The 20,502-nt window shown below is 41.7% G+C and overlaps 1 protein-coding gene across 1 annotated transcript in view; it reads left to right on the top strand.

Moving 5' to 3' along the window:
• CPS1 (carbamoyl-phosphate synthase 1) overlaps positions 1-18,241 on the top strand; it is a 92,388-nt gene extending 74,147 nt beyond the window's left edge. The window contains exons 31-38 of the mRNA XM_002193020.5: positions 255-344; positions 1,633-1,803; positions 4,392-4,466; positions 7,292-7,390; positions 13,231-13,290; positions 14,194-14,306; positions 14,881-15,010; positions 16,293-18,241. Of these exons, the coding sequence (XP_002193056.4) occupies positions 255-344; positions 1,633-1,803; positions 4,392-4,466; positions 7,292-7,390; positions 13,231-13,290; positions 14,194-14,306; positions 14,881-15,010; positions 16,293-16,391 (837 nt within the window). The 3' untranslated portion in view covers positions 16,392-18,241. The remainder of the gene's footprint in view (positions 1-254; positions 345-1,632; positions 1,804-4,391; positions 4,467-7,291; positions 7,391-13,230; positions 13,291-14,193; positions 14,307-14,880; positions 15,011-16,292) is intronic.
• The last annotated feature ends 2,261 nt before the right edge of the window (positions 18,242-20,502 follow it).

The following is a 20,502-nucleotide window of genomic DNA, read 5'->3' on the forward strand; positions in this document are numbered from 1 at the left end:
AAAATCCTGATTTTTATTTCTGCCCTCAAATGGCACTTCAGGCTCCTGGTTACTAGGGAAATTAAACATGTTTGCTTCTAAAATAGTGCTATTGCCAAAATGTGGGTATAGAGAAAAAAACAAGGCAGAGAGAGGATTTTTAAAGAAATCCACAAGTCTAGTGATTCACTGTCATGATGCTCTCTATTCTGTGGAACTTAATTATTTATTCTATATGCATACATTAACACTTTCTAAATTTGTTTTTTTAACAGGTAAAAGCTGCTACTAAAAAGATTGCAAAGGCTTTTGCCATCTCTGGTCCATTCAACATCCAGTTCTTGGTGCAGGGCAGCAATGTGCTGGTAAGAGCTGCTGTGAGTGTGGCAGGGCCCATGCTGTGCTGGGGTGTGTGGGTCCTGCATCTCTGCTGGGGACATGGTGGCAGTGGCAGCCAGGGCACATAACCTGCCTTGGCAGAGGCTGTGGGCTTGCTGGTGCCACCCGTGGTCACACTGAGGGTGAAGAGCCTGCTTGCTTGTCTGTCAGCTTTGTTTCACTGTGGGCTGTGTCCCTTCCCAAAATTATGAGTGTGGAATAGGATGGGCAGCACTGGGACCTGCACTTCATCCCATGTACTGGGTATCATAGCCTTTAGATCTCCAATGTCTTCTCTCATCTTTAACTATGCTGATGTTGAATCAAGCCTTCAAAGGGATTGAAAAGAAAGCAAGACAATGTAAGTGTTTTAAACCTTTACTATAAGCTATTAGGATGGTTATCTGAATAGTCCTAGTAGTTATTAGGAACAGAAGTACAGCAGATGTGTGAGCCTTTCTGGGTAAGAGCTGGCTTTCTGTTGCTAATGGAAGGAGGTCAGAGGAGTGTGAGCAGAGTATGACTGAGGATACAGTGAATAGGAAGAAAACCTGTCAGGAAACAGAAGAGATGCATTATTGGTAAAAAAATCCTGTTTGGGCTATGAGTTGAGTTAAATGTGCTTACTGTTCTTCACCTCTTCTCTGTTTCACACGTGGTTATTCAGAAACCCCCCAGAGGGAAAGACCAGAGTTTTTCCTTCCTTGCTTTCCCACAGCAATGCCTGTCTTTCTCTGTACAGCCCCTTCTTTCTACCCCCTTTCACTCCATTCTCACTTGCAGCAATTCCTCTTCTCCTCTTGGACTCCGAGGTGGCTTCTCAGCATGTTGCAGAACTTTGGTGTCTTCTTGCCTGGCTGAATGGCTGCCACAAGTGGGTGAGGGAAGTCAGTAAGGACAGTCCTGTCATTCAGGAGGTGCCACCCCCATGGGAAGAGAACAGGTTGGACTTCTAGAGGTTGTTCCTACTGCCTGTGTGTATGTTTCCTCTTGCACATTAACTTAGAATATAGTAGAACACGTTTTCTGAGTGAAGTCTGGCTCCCCTGTAATATTCAGACAAAAAAGAGGGATTTCAGCTGCTTGTGTATCTGACCCTTCCCCACCCCTCTTCCCTGTTTTAATAATGATCCCAATTTCTGTGTTTCTTATTTGACAGTCTGAAGAATGTGTCTGCCAAGAGGACTCAGGGCTGATTTAAAAAAATATGAATCAATGTATTTTTTCCCTGCACAGTGCCTGACCCTGATATTTCTCTTTTTTCAATCCCACCAGGTGATAGAGTGCAACTTGAGGGCCTCTCGGTCCTTCCCCTTTGTATCCAAGACTCTGGGTGTGGATTTCATTGATGTGGCCACTAAAGTGATGATTGGGAAGCAGGTTAATGAGTCATCCCTGCCCACAATGGAACATCCCATTTTGCCATCCAAATATGTTGGGATTAAGGTATGGTTTCCAAAAGAGCCACAGAAACCCCACCACAGAGCCAGCACATAAAAATTAATATACAGTTAGTATTTTAATGCCCAGAGAAAACAATTTACTCATTGGCTAAAGGTCAAACTGACCTTTTGTAGTTTCTGTCAAGATAATCTGTTTGGAAACTTCAAGAAAAATCAGAGGATAATTATCCAGTGAAACCAAGTCTTTATTTTTAGTATCTAGCCTACTCTGAATCCTGTTTATGAACTGCATAATAAATTTACACTTGCACAGTTAACACTGAAGTTCAGGCTATTTCATAATACTATGTAATACATGTCTGGACATGCACAACTTTTTGTTGTGAGTGCCCCCCACATTTTATCTGCAGGACCTGGAACATGGGCTGTTAAATCCACATAATCCCTTTTTTATACACTGCTGGTTAAAATAGGGATGAAAGCCTTGCATCCTTTGATTTCAGTAAGGCCAAGATTTTACTTTCCATAATTACTAAGCTTGTAGAGGAGCCAGCATAATAAAATATATGGTAGATATTTTTGAATGCTTAATGGAAGAAAAAAAAAGGTAATCATAAAAAATTCTAGAACAGTGGTGCAGAAAATCCAAAGGATAATGAGAATTGTTTATACAGAAACTTTCAAGCTTTAATAGCTTCCATAGCAAGTGAAAACTGAGGAAGCAGAAAACACCTAACATCTTTCTACTAATAAAATGTTCAGAACTATTAAAATGCAAGCCAAAATTATGTCCCAAGCCAGCCAGTAGAGATATATCTTTACATTTTATTTTGATGCCACAGATAGGCATTATCCAAAATGCAAACTTGAGGTTGTTTATGGAGGTTTTTTTTTTGTTGTTGTTTTTTGGTTTTTTTTTTTTGGTGAGCCTAATTTATTTTTGTCCATTTCTACTATTTAGACCTGGGGCTTCTGCACTGTTGTTAGCTGAACTGCAAAGAGTTTTGTGTCTCCTGGGAATGCTGGCTACAGAGCAGAAAACCCAGTTTTATTCTTGAAAACTTCCCTACAAAGCTTTTTATACTGCTTGCATTCTGTTTGGATTTGTCAAATATAAAAACTTGCTAACACCTTTGGAAATGCTCAACTTTGAAAAACATCCCAGTTTAGCCTGTTTGTTGTTATTCATGCATCATATTTTCTATCCTCTTGCACTTTATTGCTAGGATCTTTTTTCTTCTGCATTTCGTAAGAGAAGATACAAAACTATTTTTTTCTTTGTCAGCATAGCTGCTCCTTTGTGGATTTGAGTACCCCTGTTTAAGCTTTAGTGACAAATATTGTCTTGCCATGTTTCCTTCCAGACTGGTGCAAGTATCAGGGCCTGACCAAGATTAAATCCTAGGTAGAGAATGACTAAGTTTTAAATAGGGTTTAGTTGCAGTACCAGAGTCTGCTCCTGATGATGCATTTTCATGTCATGGTAGATAAAAATTAGGGAAGTGGTGGAAGTCTTTGCTGTTTTTTACCTTACTACAATAATCCATGTATTAAATGTATTAAAATAATTCATCTTGACTGCCATATCTCTGCTTGAGTTGGCCACTGTAAAATTTTTCTCTTTACTTAAAGTGGAAATAGAACTGATCTAAAAGTCACAAAGGCACATGACATTTTTTGAGAAACCTTTTGAATCTCTCCTGTCTTATTTTAACTGGTCATTGTTTGGTGTCATGGAACAGCAGCTGTATTATCTTCAGTGGTACCCTTGGAGACCTCCAGGGACAGAATTATGGCTTCAAATTTTAAAATAGATTTGTTTCTAAGCAGAAATCTTGCTGCCTTTATGCAAATGCCATTAGTAGTTGACGATGTGGATAAACCTCCCAGAAAATTACTTGGTAGTAAGAAATTTGTTCAATGTTTGTTGCATGTGGTCGTTAGTTCTTTAACAGAGACTTTCTTTTCCTCCCTTCCCTCCATGTTTCTTATTTTAAGATCAAATGACACAAGAGAACTGTGAATTAAGTCCTCAGATGATAATAATAATAACAATTATAATAATAAACAGTGATCAGGGGCTTTAACATTAGCATATAAAGATAAAAAAATTACAAATGTGTATTTCTGGATGGGGAGAGGGGGAAAATATGAAATAATTTGCAAAGTTTCATCTTGTTTGTACCAAATATTCTATTCTTGTGGAATAGTTTTATTTCTGCAAATGAAACATTTAATAGAGAACAGCATTCTCTGAAAAAACAACTGGATTCAATAGTATCTCTCCTTGTTCTATGACTTAAGTGTTTCACAGCCTTTTTATTTAAAAATGTGCCCTTAAAATCATACTGATAGTTGGCTACTACTGATTGAAAATCTACCACTGGAATGTGAGCAGGATGCAAGAGACAGATGATTGATTTATTGGTGGAATACATGGAATATTTGTTCCAGTCCATCATTGAGATGCTGAGGGAACTACTTTGCCAAATAGTTCATTGCTTATCAGCCTTGACCATTGCTCTTTTTTGGATAAATTCATGTCTCTTTCTGTCACTTCTAAGCCTAGCTGGAATTTTTTTAATGATTCAATTTTTATTCATTCTCTCTCCTTCCTCTTTCTTTCACCAGGCCCCAATGTTTTCCTGGTCCAGGCTGAGAGATGCTGACCCTGTTCTGCGGTGTGAAATGGCCTCTACTGGGGAGGTATCTTTTAGATTTGCTTTTATTCTTTTATTTTTTAAACCAAGTTGACTTTAAACATCATGAATCTTTGAAAGTGATCTTATTACTGCCTGAATCATGATGGCATCTGTTGCTTCTTCAGAAAATTGAAAGCATCTTTCTTAGCTGTAAAACCCACAATGTCCTGGAAAACCCAGTTTTTTCAGCCACTGGATGTCCCCGTTCACCTGCATGTCAGCTTCCTGATAGGACCTGGTGGGTGCGATAGCCTGAAATGAGTTTATTTGAGAGTTGTTGGCTTCTGGGTGGCTGTTTTATGACTCATGTGCTTCTGAAAAACGGGTGGTGACAGCTCCCAGGCCCCACGGACACTTGCTGCAGCAGTGACGTGGAGACCCCTGGGCATGAGTGGTTGGACTTGGGATGTGCCAGTTGCTTAAAGGCAGCAAAAATGTGTGGTGTTCTCTTGCTGCTGATAACCATCAAGGCATGTCCTGAGGTGCAAAATGAAAGAAAGAGACAATAAAATGTGGTGGCTGCAGGGTCTGTGGGCAGTCCCCACTCTCTGTGTGGCCAGGCTGTGAGGTGCTGCTGGAATGGCTGCTGCTGTGGTTATGGCATGCTGGGAGGGCACAGGGCTGGGCACCTTCCTGCCCAGGCTCAGCAGCCTCACAGACACAGGTTTCCAGCCCTATCACCTGACCCATGTGGCACAAAAGGTTTCTTCATGAGTTATTGCTGAGCTATCAAGGGCGTCCACAGATACACCCAAGTGGTATTTAAATATTATGTGCTCTGTTACTTCTTGAATGAGTTGCAGTAGCAAAAATCTTCTTCTGGGCCAGAATACCCTCTTGGAAAGTGATTAAACACTGGGGCAATTTGATCAGACTTAAGTCTGCTGTACCATCACTAGGCAGGTGGCAGATCCTGGGCTGCTCTGTTGGATGTGAGCTTGGGTGTGTCCAAAGGAGCTGCTTTCATTAGGAAACACCATTTTAGCATGGAAAAGTACCCAGAGAGAAAGTAAGAAGAGCCTTACTCTCCTACATCTTTCCAGACAGAATGACTTTATTTTGCTCTTCATAATATGCTGGAAAATCAGTATTACAGAAGATTTCCTTTCAGTACAGTTAATGGGCAGAAATAAGTCAAGTGACTTCTGTGACTCCCTGATTTTCAGAACAAAATAGAACACAGAGACAATCTCTTCACCAAAAAAGAATAAAAATGTAACTAGGGACAAGAATTATTTTTCTGGGCTTTATACAGAGTTAGAGATTACCATAGTCATAAAGGAGGGATTATTAACTTTTATGAGTTGGAAAGATCCATATTCACAAATGCCATAAAGTGTGACAGTTATGAAAGTCTTTCTTATAGTGAAGTAAGGATAATAACTCGCTTTGGGTAAAAAGCTCAGTTATTCCTCACAGACATTTTTCACACACATGACTTGATCTGGGCATGAATTTGTCACATATGTCTGGCAAAGATTTATTTTACTGGAAGCCATGGTTCACACAATAGGAGAAGACAGTGCTGGGGGTCCCTTTGAGTATTGTGGCTGTGGACCATGCCATAATGATAAACCTCTCCTGGCAGGCTGGAGAGCCTACAAGGGAGGGTCTGTCTGTCACCCTAAAAAGTCCAGGAATATGGAATATGTAGAAACACATAGAATATATCATGTTGTCATGACTTTTTTTATCCCTTCCCTTATGGGATTTTTGTTTGTTTAGTTGGTTTTTTTTTTTTTTTTTTTTTTTTTTTTTTTTTTTTTTTTTTTTTACTTCAGTAGATGTGGCAAATCATTATTTATTTTTAATGAAATATTGGTTTCTGCTCACCATGGTGAGGCCATGAATGTGAGGGCTCACTCTGAGTTGGGAAGGGACCATAAGAGGAAAATGGGAGAGCAATTCTCAAGCAGCTCATTTATCCCATTCTCTATATCTTGGTAGATTTGTTATTTCACAGAGAAAAATCAGTGACAGTTTCTGTTCTGATCGTTTTTCAACACATGTGGAGCTGACCAGAAAAAGTGAACATTGGTTGGTTAGTTTTTATTTTTTTAAACTTTCACAAAAGCTCATGCATTCCGCTTTTTGTCACCAAATTCCAAATTTTGGTTGGGAATGCGGTTGAGCTCTATCAGAAGATTGTTATCATATGATAATCTGTAAGCACCTGAGCTCCACATCCAGTTCTGCATGCTGGAGAGCTTCTAAATGATTCTTGCTGTTTTCTTCCTCAGCTGTTTCTTTAGAATTACAATTTATTTAAAGTAAGTTATTATGAATTGGCCTGATTGCTATGTTCTTAAGTAAATACTAACATTTTACTTGAATTTTGGTCATCTGTGGCTTTTTAATGGAAAAGCATCTTTATATCTTGTGGTTTTCCTTCACCAGAAATCGCAGGAGTACACGAGAGCACAAACACTGCCTTACCCTGCTTTGCAGGCGCACAGAAGAACGTGCCTCTGTGCACAGCTCTCGCTGTGTCTAAGCCTTCTATAATGTTAAATAATTTGCAGTGCAATCCCAAACATTGGAGCAGTCTGTGTACAGCATCCCAGTAACTTAGCAGAATCAATTGTTACTCCTTGGTGTGCTGTTTGAAACAAGTGTTGCTTATTCCTCCATTATTGCTTCATTAAAATTATGAGATTTGTCTGCAATGATTTTTTGATTTGTTCTGTTCCCTGTGCCTGCAGGCTCCATGCACAGCAGTCTGTCTTCTCAACACAGAAACAAAAGATCCTCTTTGAAAATGTCATTCCTGTTCCTTTTAAAGCAATGTTTTTTGTTTTCCCCTCATGCATTCTTTGTGCCTTTCTGCAGGTTGCATGCTTTGGGGAGGATGTGTATTCTGCCTTCCAGAAGGCTCTGCTTGCCACAGGGTTTACATTTCCTAAGGAAGGAATTTTGATTGGAATCCAGGTGAGTCCTAAAAGTCAGAGCTTAGAAAGGACCAACACAGAGGAACTCAGTTGCTTTAGCCTTGTTTTCATTCATGTGGCTTTATGGCTTAAATGTGCTTTTCTGCATTTCATCCTGAAGTGCAGTGTGACAGTGAGGAACAAACACTATGGGGAGATCTTTACTGGATTCAACAAGGCTGGTCTGGTGGGTTTTCCCTCTGTCTCCTGATAGTTTCTACTGACAACTACAGAAGTTTTTTCTGTCACAGAGAGCAGCTTTCCGTGCTGATAGCAAGAGGTGAAACCCTAAAATACAAGCTTTAGTCTAGCATGGAGTCAGGGCACCTGCAGAATCTGCATCTGAGAGGCAATCCCTCTGAGGAGGTAGAAGAACCAGAAGTTTGCTGTGGGACGCCCTTGGGGATGGCTGCAAGCAGAGACTTGGGATCAGAGAGCTCTAAGAGATGCTTCTGGGGGAGCAAAGGCTGTAGATGGTCAGTTCAGAGAAACATCTCAACCAGAACCCAGCTGTACTCTGTGCTCCCCCACGGTGGGAGCCCTGGCTATGTGACTTTCCAATCATATGAGCTCCCTTCCTCTGTGCATGGCTTCTTGCCCTTTTCAAACCCATTCTCCTCCAAACCTCCCAAACAGGGAGACAGTCTCCATGCTGCAAAGTTGGATCTGCTAGGCTTTCCCCATGAAGGCACAAGTTTCCTTCCAGCAGAGCTGTAGCATCACTGACAGTGCAGAAAAGCTGACGTTGTTGGGCTGGTTATTGGGGTAAACTGTTGGCCTGTGAGGCCTTCTCAGGTGTGGCACTGTCACCTGCCTCTCCTCACTGGAGTCACAATGGGAATGTACTCAAGTGCAGTGGGGCAAGGGGTTAAAGGACATCAGTCTGCCACCAAATCTGTGGCAATAGAAGAAATTCTCCAACGACATCTTTTAATGAGAATCAGGCAGTACTTTATTCTGGCCATGTTTTTATTCTGGCTAGGATGTGCTATAGAAATCATTCCATCCACACTTGCCCAGGTTGTGCAGTGGAAATCATTCCATTTACACAGAGTTCTTTACCATACTTTTCACGTAAAAACCCCCAAGAAATTCTTGTTCATTGGTTTTACATTACACAATCTTTAGAATCCAGTCTTCTATTTGTTATTGATTCCTTCCCCTTCAATGCTAATCTAGTTCTCATTCTTTGGTTCTCTTATCAATCTCTTCCCAGACCAGGTGTCTCCATGTACACCGGGGGTAATGTCTATTAATGTCCATTAATCTTCTCTGTATCTTCTGGCTACTTCCAGTCTGTAGGCGTTAAACTCTCAGAACCTAGGAATCTTCTTTTTGTTGATTGAAGCCCATCAGAACTCACACAGTGAAACTCAAACCCCTGGTGAAGTCTTTTGAAGAGAAACCCCAATTCCCTATCCCTTTGTCAAAGGCAGACAAACCCTTGACTAAGTTCCTTTAAAAATTTAGGAGTTGTATCATTTCTAACAAGCCTTCACCCTGCCCCGACTTTTCTGCCATCATTCCTTTGCCTGTTTGATGAGTGTGCACAGCCAGTCTTGTTGCCTACCCTACAGCTCCTGTGAGCCAGAAGTAACTCAGAAAAGAGCCAATTCTACATTTTAGCAGTGATGGTTCTGGTTTCCACGCTTTGCCAGAGCTACCTCCTCAATGGGATTGCCTCTTGCATGCAGATTCTGCAGGTCCACTGGGTTTTGGGGTTTAGTTGCTCAGTGTGACAGAAAGTTTAAAGGATTCATTATGGGAATGCTCTCCAGTGCATTGGGCTCTGCAAAGAGCCATTATGTGAGGAAGTTCCTGATGGGTTTTCCCTAGGAACAGCCCTGCCCTTTTTACAGGCCTGGATCAGCAAGGAGGTTGTGTGTTTCAGGATGAACAGGGAGCTAGGCAGAAAAGGAAAAAAAAGTTTTGGTTCTTTATCAAAGAATAGTTACTGACTGCATGAGGTGCTGAAATCAGAGACACTTGTAAACTTTGGGATGTATGCATGTTCCTCAAAAATTCATGCACTTCCAATACAACTAGAACATTCTTGGGCCCCAGAAAACCCTCTGATTGCTTCCTGCCATTTTCACATTGTGCTTGCAATAAGCTGATGCTCTACATGATTGCATAAGGCTGATAAAACAAAAAACATAGAATAGATGAATTCTCCTGTCAGACAACTGGGGTGTGAAAAATGTCTTTAGCTGTTTGTGCCAGCAGAGGATGTGAGGGAAGCGTGTGAAAAGTGGCCAGAGAGGAACATGACTTCTGCTAACAAGGATTACTGCTGAGTCCTTAAATGTCAACATATATACACACATCTGGGGATGGAGGCAGTTGCTCAAAGTTACCTCTAATTAGCAGAAAAATTGCTTGCTACCTAGGTAAAGTTTAGAAGTTCAGTATGAAACTCTGGGCAGTTGGTACTGTGTGTCTATTGTATATACTGCATATTTTAAAACAGCATTTTAAAAAGGAGAAAAGCAAAGTCAGGAGGAGAAAAAAGGAGGAAGACCAGTGTTTAAAATTTAAGTGTATTTTCCAGATACCAGCTAAAGTGGAATGGGCAGAAAAGAAAGTCATTTTAGCTGTAGAAAGCATTTATGCAAGTTCTGTGTCAGTAGCTGTTTAACTGAGTCAAATATTCTTTCTACAAAGGTGTTAAGAATGAAAAAAAGGGAAAAGGAAAAGATAAAACAAAGCCCAAAGCTCAACTCCACAAACCTTTTAAAAGTAATAAGATTCTGTCTTTTTAATGAGTGGTTTACAGTTTATTTTCTTGCAAAAGAAACTTAAAAACAACAGATCAATCGCTTTAAGATCTCTCTGCATCTCAGCATATTTCTTCTATAATTAAACTCCAAATCAAGAGGCATAAAGCTGATTCTGAGAACCAGGTACTGCCCCCTCCCCAGTCTGGAGATTGTCACCTATGTACTTTTCAATGGTCTGCTTTGAAACAGAGAGGAAATAAAGCCCTGTGGGAAGGGAAGGTTGAAATGTTGACCTTCACCTGGCATGTAGAGTCTAAGTGGTCTTTGAGTATTTGGCTGGAAAAAAGGGGAGCCCCTCACTGCAGAAATAAGAGGCACAAGGAATGAGGAATCAGGCCAGCTGTGAACACCAGCACACTCCTTGTTTCAATCACAAGCATGAACCCACCTGCCTCGTACAGGCAAAACTGCTGGGGCATCCTCACAGGGAAACAGAGCCTCAGAAGGACAGATAGCACATAGCCTCTCTCAACCATCACTAAGTGTTTCCAAATCACAGGGTGATTTCTGCAACCTGTTCTGGTGCACAGAGCACACACACAAGCTCCCCAGGCTGTCCCTGAGGAAGATGCTGTGATTCACCTGCAGTAGATGGTGAGCTCAAAGCACACCCCAATTTTGAAGGCTTCATTGCCTCATGACTAGCACCTTGCTCTGATTTTTAGACTGGATTTTTATCTATTGCAGAGAGAGAAATAAGAAGCAAAATGGTCTTGAATTCTGCTTCTCTCCAAAGCAGCTAGGCTCATATTTCAATGATTTGGTATGCTGCACATTTATACCTTTGCTATTAATCATGTTGAGGTTAGAGGACACTACCTTCTTGAAGGTAAAAGTCAAATGGATATAGTTAACAGGAGTAGAGAGGGAGATCTTGGTTTCCTTGCAAATGTTTCTGCAGGGTACTGCAAATCAAGAGTCAAATGGTGCTGCTGTGATCTGCAGTCCAAACTGAGCCCAGGACGCCCAGGCAATGACCCCACCTTGCTGGGAGCTGCCAGACTGGTGTGCAGTTCCAGAGGGAATCCTCCTGCTGCCATGCTGAGCTGTGGGTGGCCAAGTTACCACCCCAAGGTCAGGCAGGGGAGTGCTCCTTGACATCCAGGGGACAGCACAAGGCAGGTTGGGCAGCTGCTGGGGACTGTGAGCCTGCTGTCCTTCAGCTGAGAGCACTCAGTGACACTGCACAGGGTCATTGCTCAGGTCCCCAGGATCTGGGAGGGCTGATGCTCTCGCAGGTAGATGGAGTGTGACTTCCATGTTAGACAAATGAAACTGCCAGTTTATGTCAGCTGATAACCTACCTCTTCCCACAGTCTGGAGAAATCTGTGATGCTTAAACTCTGAGTTTGCCATTAAATAATTTATATTTTATGCAAAAGGAGTTGAAAAGTTAGGGTTTTTTCTTTTCTGATTGGCCTATTCAGTGATGTCTCTGGGATAGAGTGCATCTGTCTTAAATTTGTGCTAGTGACCAAAAGATGCAGAAAGCATTATTAGAGTATTGTATTTTTAAATCCTGGCACTTCAAGTCTGTTGTTTCAAGGTAACCTTCTGGCTTGGTTCCTTACATATCAGAATTTTTGCATCCTCCATTGTGGATTTGGATAGAGAATTCAAGATTATCACAGGAGATGGGTTGGCTTAATTTTGAGCTGGATCTCAGTGAGAGCTGATGTTGCTGTATTGAGTGAACTAAGGATGTAGTACTTTACAAATAGCAATGCTTGCTGGAAAGCATGAGGGGTTATAAGAAATGGAACTTTTCAGATAAAGGAAAAAAAATGCAATGCTCCTACAATAAATACCTTTGACTAAGTAAATCTGCTTGTACTTTTCACCTTTAGTAACTAATGGTTTCTCACACAGGTTATTTCAGCCAGCTTGTAAATCTGAGGCTGCTCCAATGCAAGCTGACAGCTGTAATTTCTTTTCACAGAGAGGCTGTTTTATGTGTCACAAGTGTTCAGTACATGTTTGATAGAAGTTTATAATGCTGTTATGAAAGCCAACACCCCTGACCAGAAGGCAGAACCATTCTCTCTGACTGGGAAGCTGCCAACCCTGTCACACTATATATTTATATTTTCTAGCTAATGTACAGAATGAGATGGCTTTCAGAATGAGTGCTCAGGAAAAAAACCCCGCTTAGTCCTTTTCTTCTTAGGAAATTGTTGACCCTTCAGGATATTGCTCTCTCATCCATAAAGGTTAAGCTATCAGTAGCTCCAGCAGGAACAAGAGAGCTTGTAATAATCTTACTTGCAAATGTGTGTAAGACCAGACCAGGCTAAGGTTAAAAGCAAAGTTTGGCTTGCCTTGGGAGTGAGGGGCATTTGTTGCATCTGATATTTGCATTGCTGTTCAACATCCCAAATATACTTAGGCTGATACTTTCCCTCACCTCTTACTCTAAAACAGCTTGTTCAAGTGCAGATGTCTACAGGAGGTGGTTGTACCCATCTAAATGAGGTTGAGTCTGGATAATGCATTATAAGACAAGCTTTCAAAGGTGCTGTAAGTCAGGCATTCAGGTCCTCATGGGAATATGGCATCCCAGGCTCCTGACTCCATTTCCAGATACCCACAGGACTTAGAAATGAACTCACACATACACAAGCTCTTATTTGTGGGAATGTGCAAACAGAGCACCACAGGCAACCCAAAGCCATCCATATATGTTATCTGCCAGAAAAGAAGACAAGTGTTTGAGCAATGATTGAAAATATATTTAATTAAGAACTGAGGAGACTCTAGCTGGTGTATTTGAGAAGGCAATTGCCCAGATATTTAATATAGAGTAGTAAATTTTTAGTGGTTGCAGTCTGACTTAGTATGGGAACACTTATTCTAGTGTAACAGAATATGTCTTAGTTCAGAGTCACTTGGGCTTCAGGATCCAGACAGTTTTCTTGGGAATGGTGCTGTACGTGCGCATGCAGACATTTCAGCACAGAAAGTGTATCTACCTCTTAGCAGTGTGGATGAGCTTCACGTTTCCCAAAAATGTACTATTCCAAATCCTGTCTTTGGTGCTATATCAAAAAATTTCCTTTTTCAGAAGTCCTTCCGCCCCAGATTCCTCAGTGTAGCAGAACTACTGCATGAGCAAGGCTTCAAGGTAGGTGGTTCCACTTAGTTAAAGCTGGAGAGTTTTCAAATCTCAGATGTCCTCAGCCTGCTACAGGAATGTTGGAGTTTCTTTGGAGGGTGTTTTCAATGTACAACAGGGATTTTTAGCTGAGTGATCTGTGAAGTCAGCAGGTACCATCCTATTAAAAGTTTTTATATTTGTTTAATTGAGCATATGGGTCCGTTGTGAGGCCAGGAACAACCCTGGCTCTGTTATCAGCCTGCAGCTGAGATGGCAAATACACTCCCCTAGCTTCTCCAAGAAGTAAAAATGCCAATGGGATGCCATGTATGGCAGGAGACAAGGAAGGGAAGACCTTTTGTATGGAGTATATCTGTATAGTGCTGCATTTTCAGTGATACAAGCTGCAGATACACGACCTTTGTGGTGTTTGCATCACTCTTGTAACTCCTCTGTATTATTTTGCATCCACATCTCTGTGGAAAAGCAGCACAGCCACAGAAGATTGGTGAGAGCTCTGCTTTTCAAAACTTAGCACTAGGCTAAGTTAAAAAGAAAATAAATAATTAAAAAGAAAATAAATAGTTAAAAAGAAAATAAACATGGCAGAAAAATTACAAGTGATTGAACTTAAGCCCTTCTGAAAGCCACATGGATTTAGGTTTTCCTAAGCCATTTCACTGCTTCTGGAAGTGCTACTACCATTCACTGACTATCATCCATCAGGAAATCACAGATTACAGAAAGTTGGGAAGGTTGTTCTGTTCTCTGTGTGTCTCTCTATATGGAGAGACACCCTTTTTATGAAAAATGCTCTCCAAAATCATCTCTGACAACAAGGCTGTGTGTTGGGTCAGGCCCACATGAGTTCAGTGAAGAGTTTTGGTGTTGTGAAGTACATAGTAAATATCCCTTTTTTTCCTGGGACAGCTTTATGCCACAGAAGGAACCTCAGCCTGGCTCAGTGCTAATGGCATCCCAGCAAATCCTGTGGCGTGGCCATCACAGGAGAGCCAGAGTCTGAGCCTCCCTCCAGTCAGGAGGTAAGACCCACCTTGTCAAATGTGTGTTTGCAATCCAGGACAGCAAATGCAAGGGGAAAATTGCTGGTCCTGTTGAGATCAATGGTAGGGATTTAATGGGACTTTGAATTCAAAGGTTTTGGTTTATCTGATTGTGTCTGGAGTTGCAACAGCAGAGAGGTTTCAGCTTAATGAAAATCTCATTGAACAGTCCTGTTTAGTATGGCTTAGATGTATTGCTCCATGTTATATTTTCATACAAGGATACATGAAAGCTAAATATTTAACCTTTAAATGACAGTCAGTCATGCCTTTAACTGAGGTATGACTGGCTGTCATTAAAAGGCTAAATAAACATCTCAGTTGTGCTGAGCTGTAACAAGGCTGAATATTGCTTTGCACTGCTGATTAGAACTGAAATAAATCCAAAATCCTGAATAAAGCTTAGTGCCCTAACCCCTCAACCTTTGTTTCTTGAGCAAAGACTAACTCAAATGACATTTTTCAGTGTTGTTTAGCTGCTTGCCTGTGCTATTCATTTGAGGTTTTTATTAGGAAGGACACTGTCATTCTGTCTCGTGCATTGTCTCTCCAGGCTGCTGAGGGATGGGAAAATAGATCTGGTGATTAACCTGCCCAACAGCAACACCAGGTTTGTCTATGATAATTATGTGATCCGGAGGATGGCTATTGACAGTGGCATTGCTCTGCTCACTAACTTCAAGGTACTTCCCATATTGTTCTTTCTCCTCTTAAACATAGGAGCCTGCAGAGCTTCCAAGCCCTTGTGACCATAGGTTCCAATCTGTTTGGACCCTCATTATCTCTGACAGATAATGTATCTGAAAATCATGACAACACAGTGGTTTAAATACACCTTCTTTTTGCTACTATATAAAATGACATTGCTCGGAGTAAAACAACAAAACCAAGCCAAATCAAACCAAACAACAACAACAAAAAAAATTCTGAAGTCCTTAGTCCTGCACTGTGCAGGTGAAATTGTTGCTGCCTCATTTTCACTTCAGAGCAAACACCTCACACAGGATTGCATGTAACATCTTTAAATTAGGCATGGGAAGCACTTTTTAGTGGAATATTATCCTGGTATGGTCCTCAAACCTTACAGCAGGATGTAGCTGTGCTTTCTTGAATGATCCTTGGGGCAGTCCAGTTCAGAAGTGCCATCCAAGTGGAATTGCTGGCTGTCCTGCTGTAGTCCCAGTTGCCAGTCATTATGGGTTTGTAGTTCCTGACAAAGCCCTTCACACACTGATGGGGAGCAGATATTAGGCCAAGCAAAGGGGGACTCCTGCTGCCAGCAGTACCTTGCCTTCCTTTGCAAGTGGCTCTGACTGTCACAAAAGAGCCTCATCTGGTTCTCATTAAGCACAGCAGCCAAACTCCCACTGATTTGGGTGGGCACTGCCATGGAACCCAGTGACTTGAACTTGTGTCCAGCTGTTCAAAATCTTCTGCTGTGATTGGAGTGAATGGAGGGCAGGGAGAATGACAAGCTGAGGGTTCACAGGATAATGGCCAGGCATGATTAGCAGGAATTGGGAATTGCAGATGCATCCTTTGCCTACTAGCAAAACACATTCTGACAGCCACAACAAGGGTCCCTATCCAAAATTTATTATCACACCTGCTTGATGCCTTTCACTGAACTGTTTGGACTGTAGACTTTTAATCTCTGAGTTTGAGAGAGGAAACAACCCTGGTTCTCTTCACATTTGGGCTGTAGCAAAAACAACAGCTCTCATGGGACAGAGCTGTCTTGCAAAGGAAGCCTGGGCACATGTACATCTCTGCATCTGGACACTCAGGCTCCAGAGGGCTGGAGTCAGCTCCTGTGCCCAGCCACCTTGAAATTGGTATTGATTTGGACGAACTCAAGGGCTGCACCTGCACCAGGAAGTTTCAGGGTGGCAGAGCAGAAGTGTGGAGCCTTCTCTGTCATGAAGCCTTTGCAATGCTCACTCCTGCTCTGCTTTGTATTGACAGGTGACAAAGCTTTTTGCTGAAGCTCTCAAATACTCTGGAAAATTGGACTCCAGGAGTCTCTTCCACTACAGACAGATTGACAATGGAAACACTGAATAGAACTCTCTCCAGCCTGCAGTCTTACTGCTTCTGGTGCCTCAGAAGAGAGCAGATTTCAGATCATCCACCTCACCATCTTTCCATGTATTTTGCTTTTGTTTGGTCTTTTTCAGCCTTCAGATTTGATGGGAGAAAAAGGCTGCATGTGTGTGTCCTAGAATTGCTTCCAAGTTCTGCTCAGTCCTTCAGGCTATTATCATTACTATTTTTTACATTCTCATTCAATACTGTGAATTCAGGTGTCTCTCCCTGTATAATAAAGACTCTTTCTCAGCCTTGCTTCTGCCTTCAAAATGGGAGAACTCCCCAAAGACTTCCCACATGTTGCTGTCCAACACTTTTGTGCCTTGATTGTGGGCATTAAAATCAAATGCTTTGAAAATGAAGTGAAAGTGTTGCAGTGCTTTACCCCCTCCTAGTTAAATGATCCTTTCATTTCCATTCCATGTTCTCTACTGCTTTTTCAGCTCTGGCAGCACCTCCAGCTGCTGTCTGTGGAGTAGATCCCCACTGTAACATGTGGGATGTGTTATCCTTGGCTGTCTGCATGACAGAAGACCTCCTATTTGAAGCTGTCACCACTGCAAATAGTGTCCTTAGGGCGGTGTGGATGAGATGAGCACACCAGGGCTGCTTCCTGTGTGTGCTCCCAAGTTCCCTTGAGTCCCAAGAAGCTTTGAGTGTGGAGAGAGAATCAGGGTGAGGAGGTTTTCTGTTTGTTTTTTTCTCTTTTTAATTAATGCTGAAACAAATCAGGAAGGATAGAAAGTCTGATGAGAGCTGTTACTGATGTTAGCAAAGGTATGAGCAGAGTCTGTGATACCTTTAGTTACTCAGGGACACTCTGAACCCTAGGTGTCAACTGCCAAGACCAATTTTTTGGGCCAGACTTTATTTCTAGTTGCCGTCCCAAGTGCTCTTTTCATGATATTTCTTCAGTACTATATTTTGTGATGAGCACAACCCTGATGTGCACAGGGAGAGCTTTGCACTTGTAGAGTAGAAATGTTATTAGAAAAACTCACAACAACAGCAGCCCCCAAACCAACCAAAACTCCAGGAGAGCCCAAAGGCATCAATTGTTCACCCTTTCAGTTGTGAAATGAGTGACTAATGGTGGTTAATGAAGCAGCACTCTAAAGGCAACCTGCACATATTTTTTCAGTGGCAAAAATCCCATTAACAGCTGGTGTCATCTCACATCCACCCACCCTGATTTCACCTCTAGTAGAGAAAAAAGCAATATCTTAAAACACCTGTATTCTCTTGTTCTTCTTCTTTTATTTTGTCACTCACCTTAGGAGTTGAAAATGAAATAAATGCCTGGATTGAACAGCTACTCATTCTTAAATTCTGCATGGCCAGGATTCTGCCCTTCTTTTTTTAAGCCTTCTTTACCTGTGAAATACAAATGAGGGGACAGAGGATGGAGCAGTGGGCTAACAAATATTGGAGAGATGGGAACTTTTATAAAGGGGCTGCCAGTTCTGGTAAAATAGGAAAACTTTGCTATTAATTCAACTTTGTAAACCAGTGTTCCTGTGCCAGTTAGCTGGCAGTGTGGGTGTGTCTATGTGTACTTGTACATACATTCCTGTTGCTGCAGCAGCTGCAGGTACTTTATCCACAGCTTCTTTGGTGGCCATACAGCTGGAGTGGAATCCTGTAGAAAAACACACCAGGGCTGAACACACTCTGAGTACTCTGTAATTATGCAGTAATGTTAATATTTTGCTGCTGGTGCTAAACACTGCACTTTCTCCCACCTCTGTACACACACCATCCCCTCTGCTGCCTTTGCTCCATCTCCTTTTGGTGTCTCCTCCCCTCCCTCCCCGTTGCTTTGACTGATGCAAGATGAAACTCCAACTTCTGTCATGGTCAGAAGGAGTCAAGAAATCATCCTCAAGACTACTTCAGGCCGACAGGGATGCTTGGCTGAATTTTTTTCTTGCTATGCCTTTTTTTTTTTAAATTTTTTTTTTTTTGTGCAGACACTATAGGAAAAGATTTTTAAGTATCTACAGCTGTTGGGATCAATGGAGAGCTAAAAAAAAGTTACAATTAGTATCCTTTGTACCAAGCTCATCTCTGCTCTCAACGGATTCTCTCTTACAAATGTCTTTTTCTTATTAATCTTGGGGAGGTTGACAATGACAGATGAAAGAGGAGGCTGTTCAGAGTTAAGAAATATCCTAATCTACAAGCACTCAAATAATTTTACTCTTTTTTACTATCTTAAAAGAGAGCTGATAAAAGAGATTCATGAAGGTATAAGAGACAGTACAAAGCGCAACTTTTGAGATAAGCACAAGAAATGGTGACAAGAGCCGTGATGAAATATAAAGGGAACTAATTTTTAGGAACAGTGGGTTGTTTTTTTCTCAGTAAGTCAGTCTGCTGAGCAGACTTTGGAGGGTGGCTCTCCAAGTGTGCTGAATGATAGGAAGGTCTGGAGGCTTGATTTCCCAGGAGACACTGTTGAATATTGAAGTCAGGCTCTTTCTCCAGTTGATCACCTTCCTGGCTTTACTCTTCTGAAGTTAGCACCCTTTAAATCACTTGGGGATTGCTCAGGCAGCCCCTGCACAGGTTAATAGCAAGGCTGGGATAGTTTAGCTTGGTGAAAGCAAAAAAGACTGAAAGAGATTAGACAATTTAACAATACCACTTTCTGCTTTCCTGATAGAGTCTTAAAACACAGCAAGATGGAGGTGTATTCTTTATATAAATAAAAGAAAAAAACTTCTGAAAAACTTTAGGAAACCTCTTTGCTCTGAGGCCATTTAAAACAGTCTAAGTCAGGTTTGTGACAGTCGTAGGAAGCAACCAAGTAGAAATGACTCCATGATCTAAAAGAGCTCTTGGCAGAGAGCAGAGAAATGAATCTTGCTTGACTTGGAGGTTGCTAGATTCCCTGGTCTGGATGTTGCCACCAGCCTTTAAGGCACCTTCTTTTCCTTCCCCTACATACCATGCATATTTTGCACTCTTAAGGTTTAAAAGTCTATTTGTGCTTGCATCAGAGGCATCTAGGAGTCTGTCTGGGAGCTCAGCACCTCTGTATCTTTGTAATAAAGGGATCTATAAAAGTAGGGAAGGACTGGAAGTTGTCACAGCACTAAGACCCACAGCTGCAGCGTGTGCTGTGCCGAGCCTTGATGCACACACCCGCTGCCTGTGTCCCAGGCTGAGCCAACAAACACCAGCTCATGCCAGGAGGGTGGGCTCATGCCACAACCCACATGAGGTGGTAAATGAGAATTTACCTCTGTCTCCTTCTGCTCACAGTGTTTCTAACACCAAGCCACAGTCAGAGCAGCCTGAGCCCGGGGAAGCTCCCGTCTCACGGTGCTGCTGCCATCTCTGCCTGGCCAGGAGTCAAGCATATGAACACTACTGCATGAGCCATCTGCAGGAGATGGAAATCTGCTCTGCTACAACACTCACCTGCCAAACCCTTCCCAAACCCTCTGTTTTTCTTCCTTCTGCATCTCAGCGTCTACCAGTGCATAATGTAATTTATAAGAAATAATCTAGTTATGCTGTAACATTTGTTTCACCTTTACATTGAAGAGAATTTAAATATGAACCTTTTGATGTGGCATAATTAAATTGAGAACATTTTGTCATTATCTTGGAAGGCTCAACTCTCACTCATCCTCATAATTAAAATATACTGAATTCTGCAGGCTGATAGTACCACTTGAGATAAACCCTTTTAATTTAGGGAAGTTTGTAATGATGAAACTGAAAGACAAAAGCATTTGTTGCAAATCATGCTCAAGCTTTATGATAATGAACTTTCGGGAAACAATGAATAATTGCTAGGGAGTAATGCTATTGCTTTGGGATTACCATAATCTTGGATGAATGCTCTGGATTGTCTAAAACAATATCCAAGGGTGGCAAGTGCAGCTGTTTTGCAAGGAGCTGCAAGGAGTGCCAAGGGTTTGTAGTTCTGTCAGAATTCATCCTTCCAGGGAATGTTTCCTGTTATTAAAGGCCAGTTTTTTTACTTGTATACCGTGAAGTTTCTTATGGATATGGGATTTTGGTAGTCTCTGTGGAGTTGCTTGCACTAGTGCAATGCCAGCATAATGTTGCTGTG

Source organism: Taeniopygia guttata, chromosome 7, assembly GCF_048771995.1.
Source record: "Taeniopygia guttata chromosome 7, bTaeGut7.mat, whole genome shotgun sequence".
Taxonomy (NCBI): Eukaryota; Metazoa; Chordata; class Aves; order Passeriformes; family Estrildidae; genus Taeniopygia; species Taeniopygia guttata.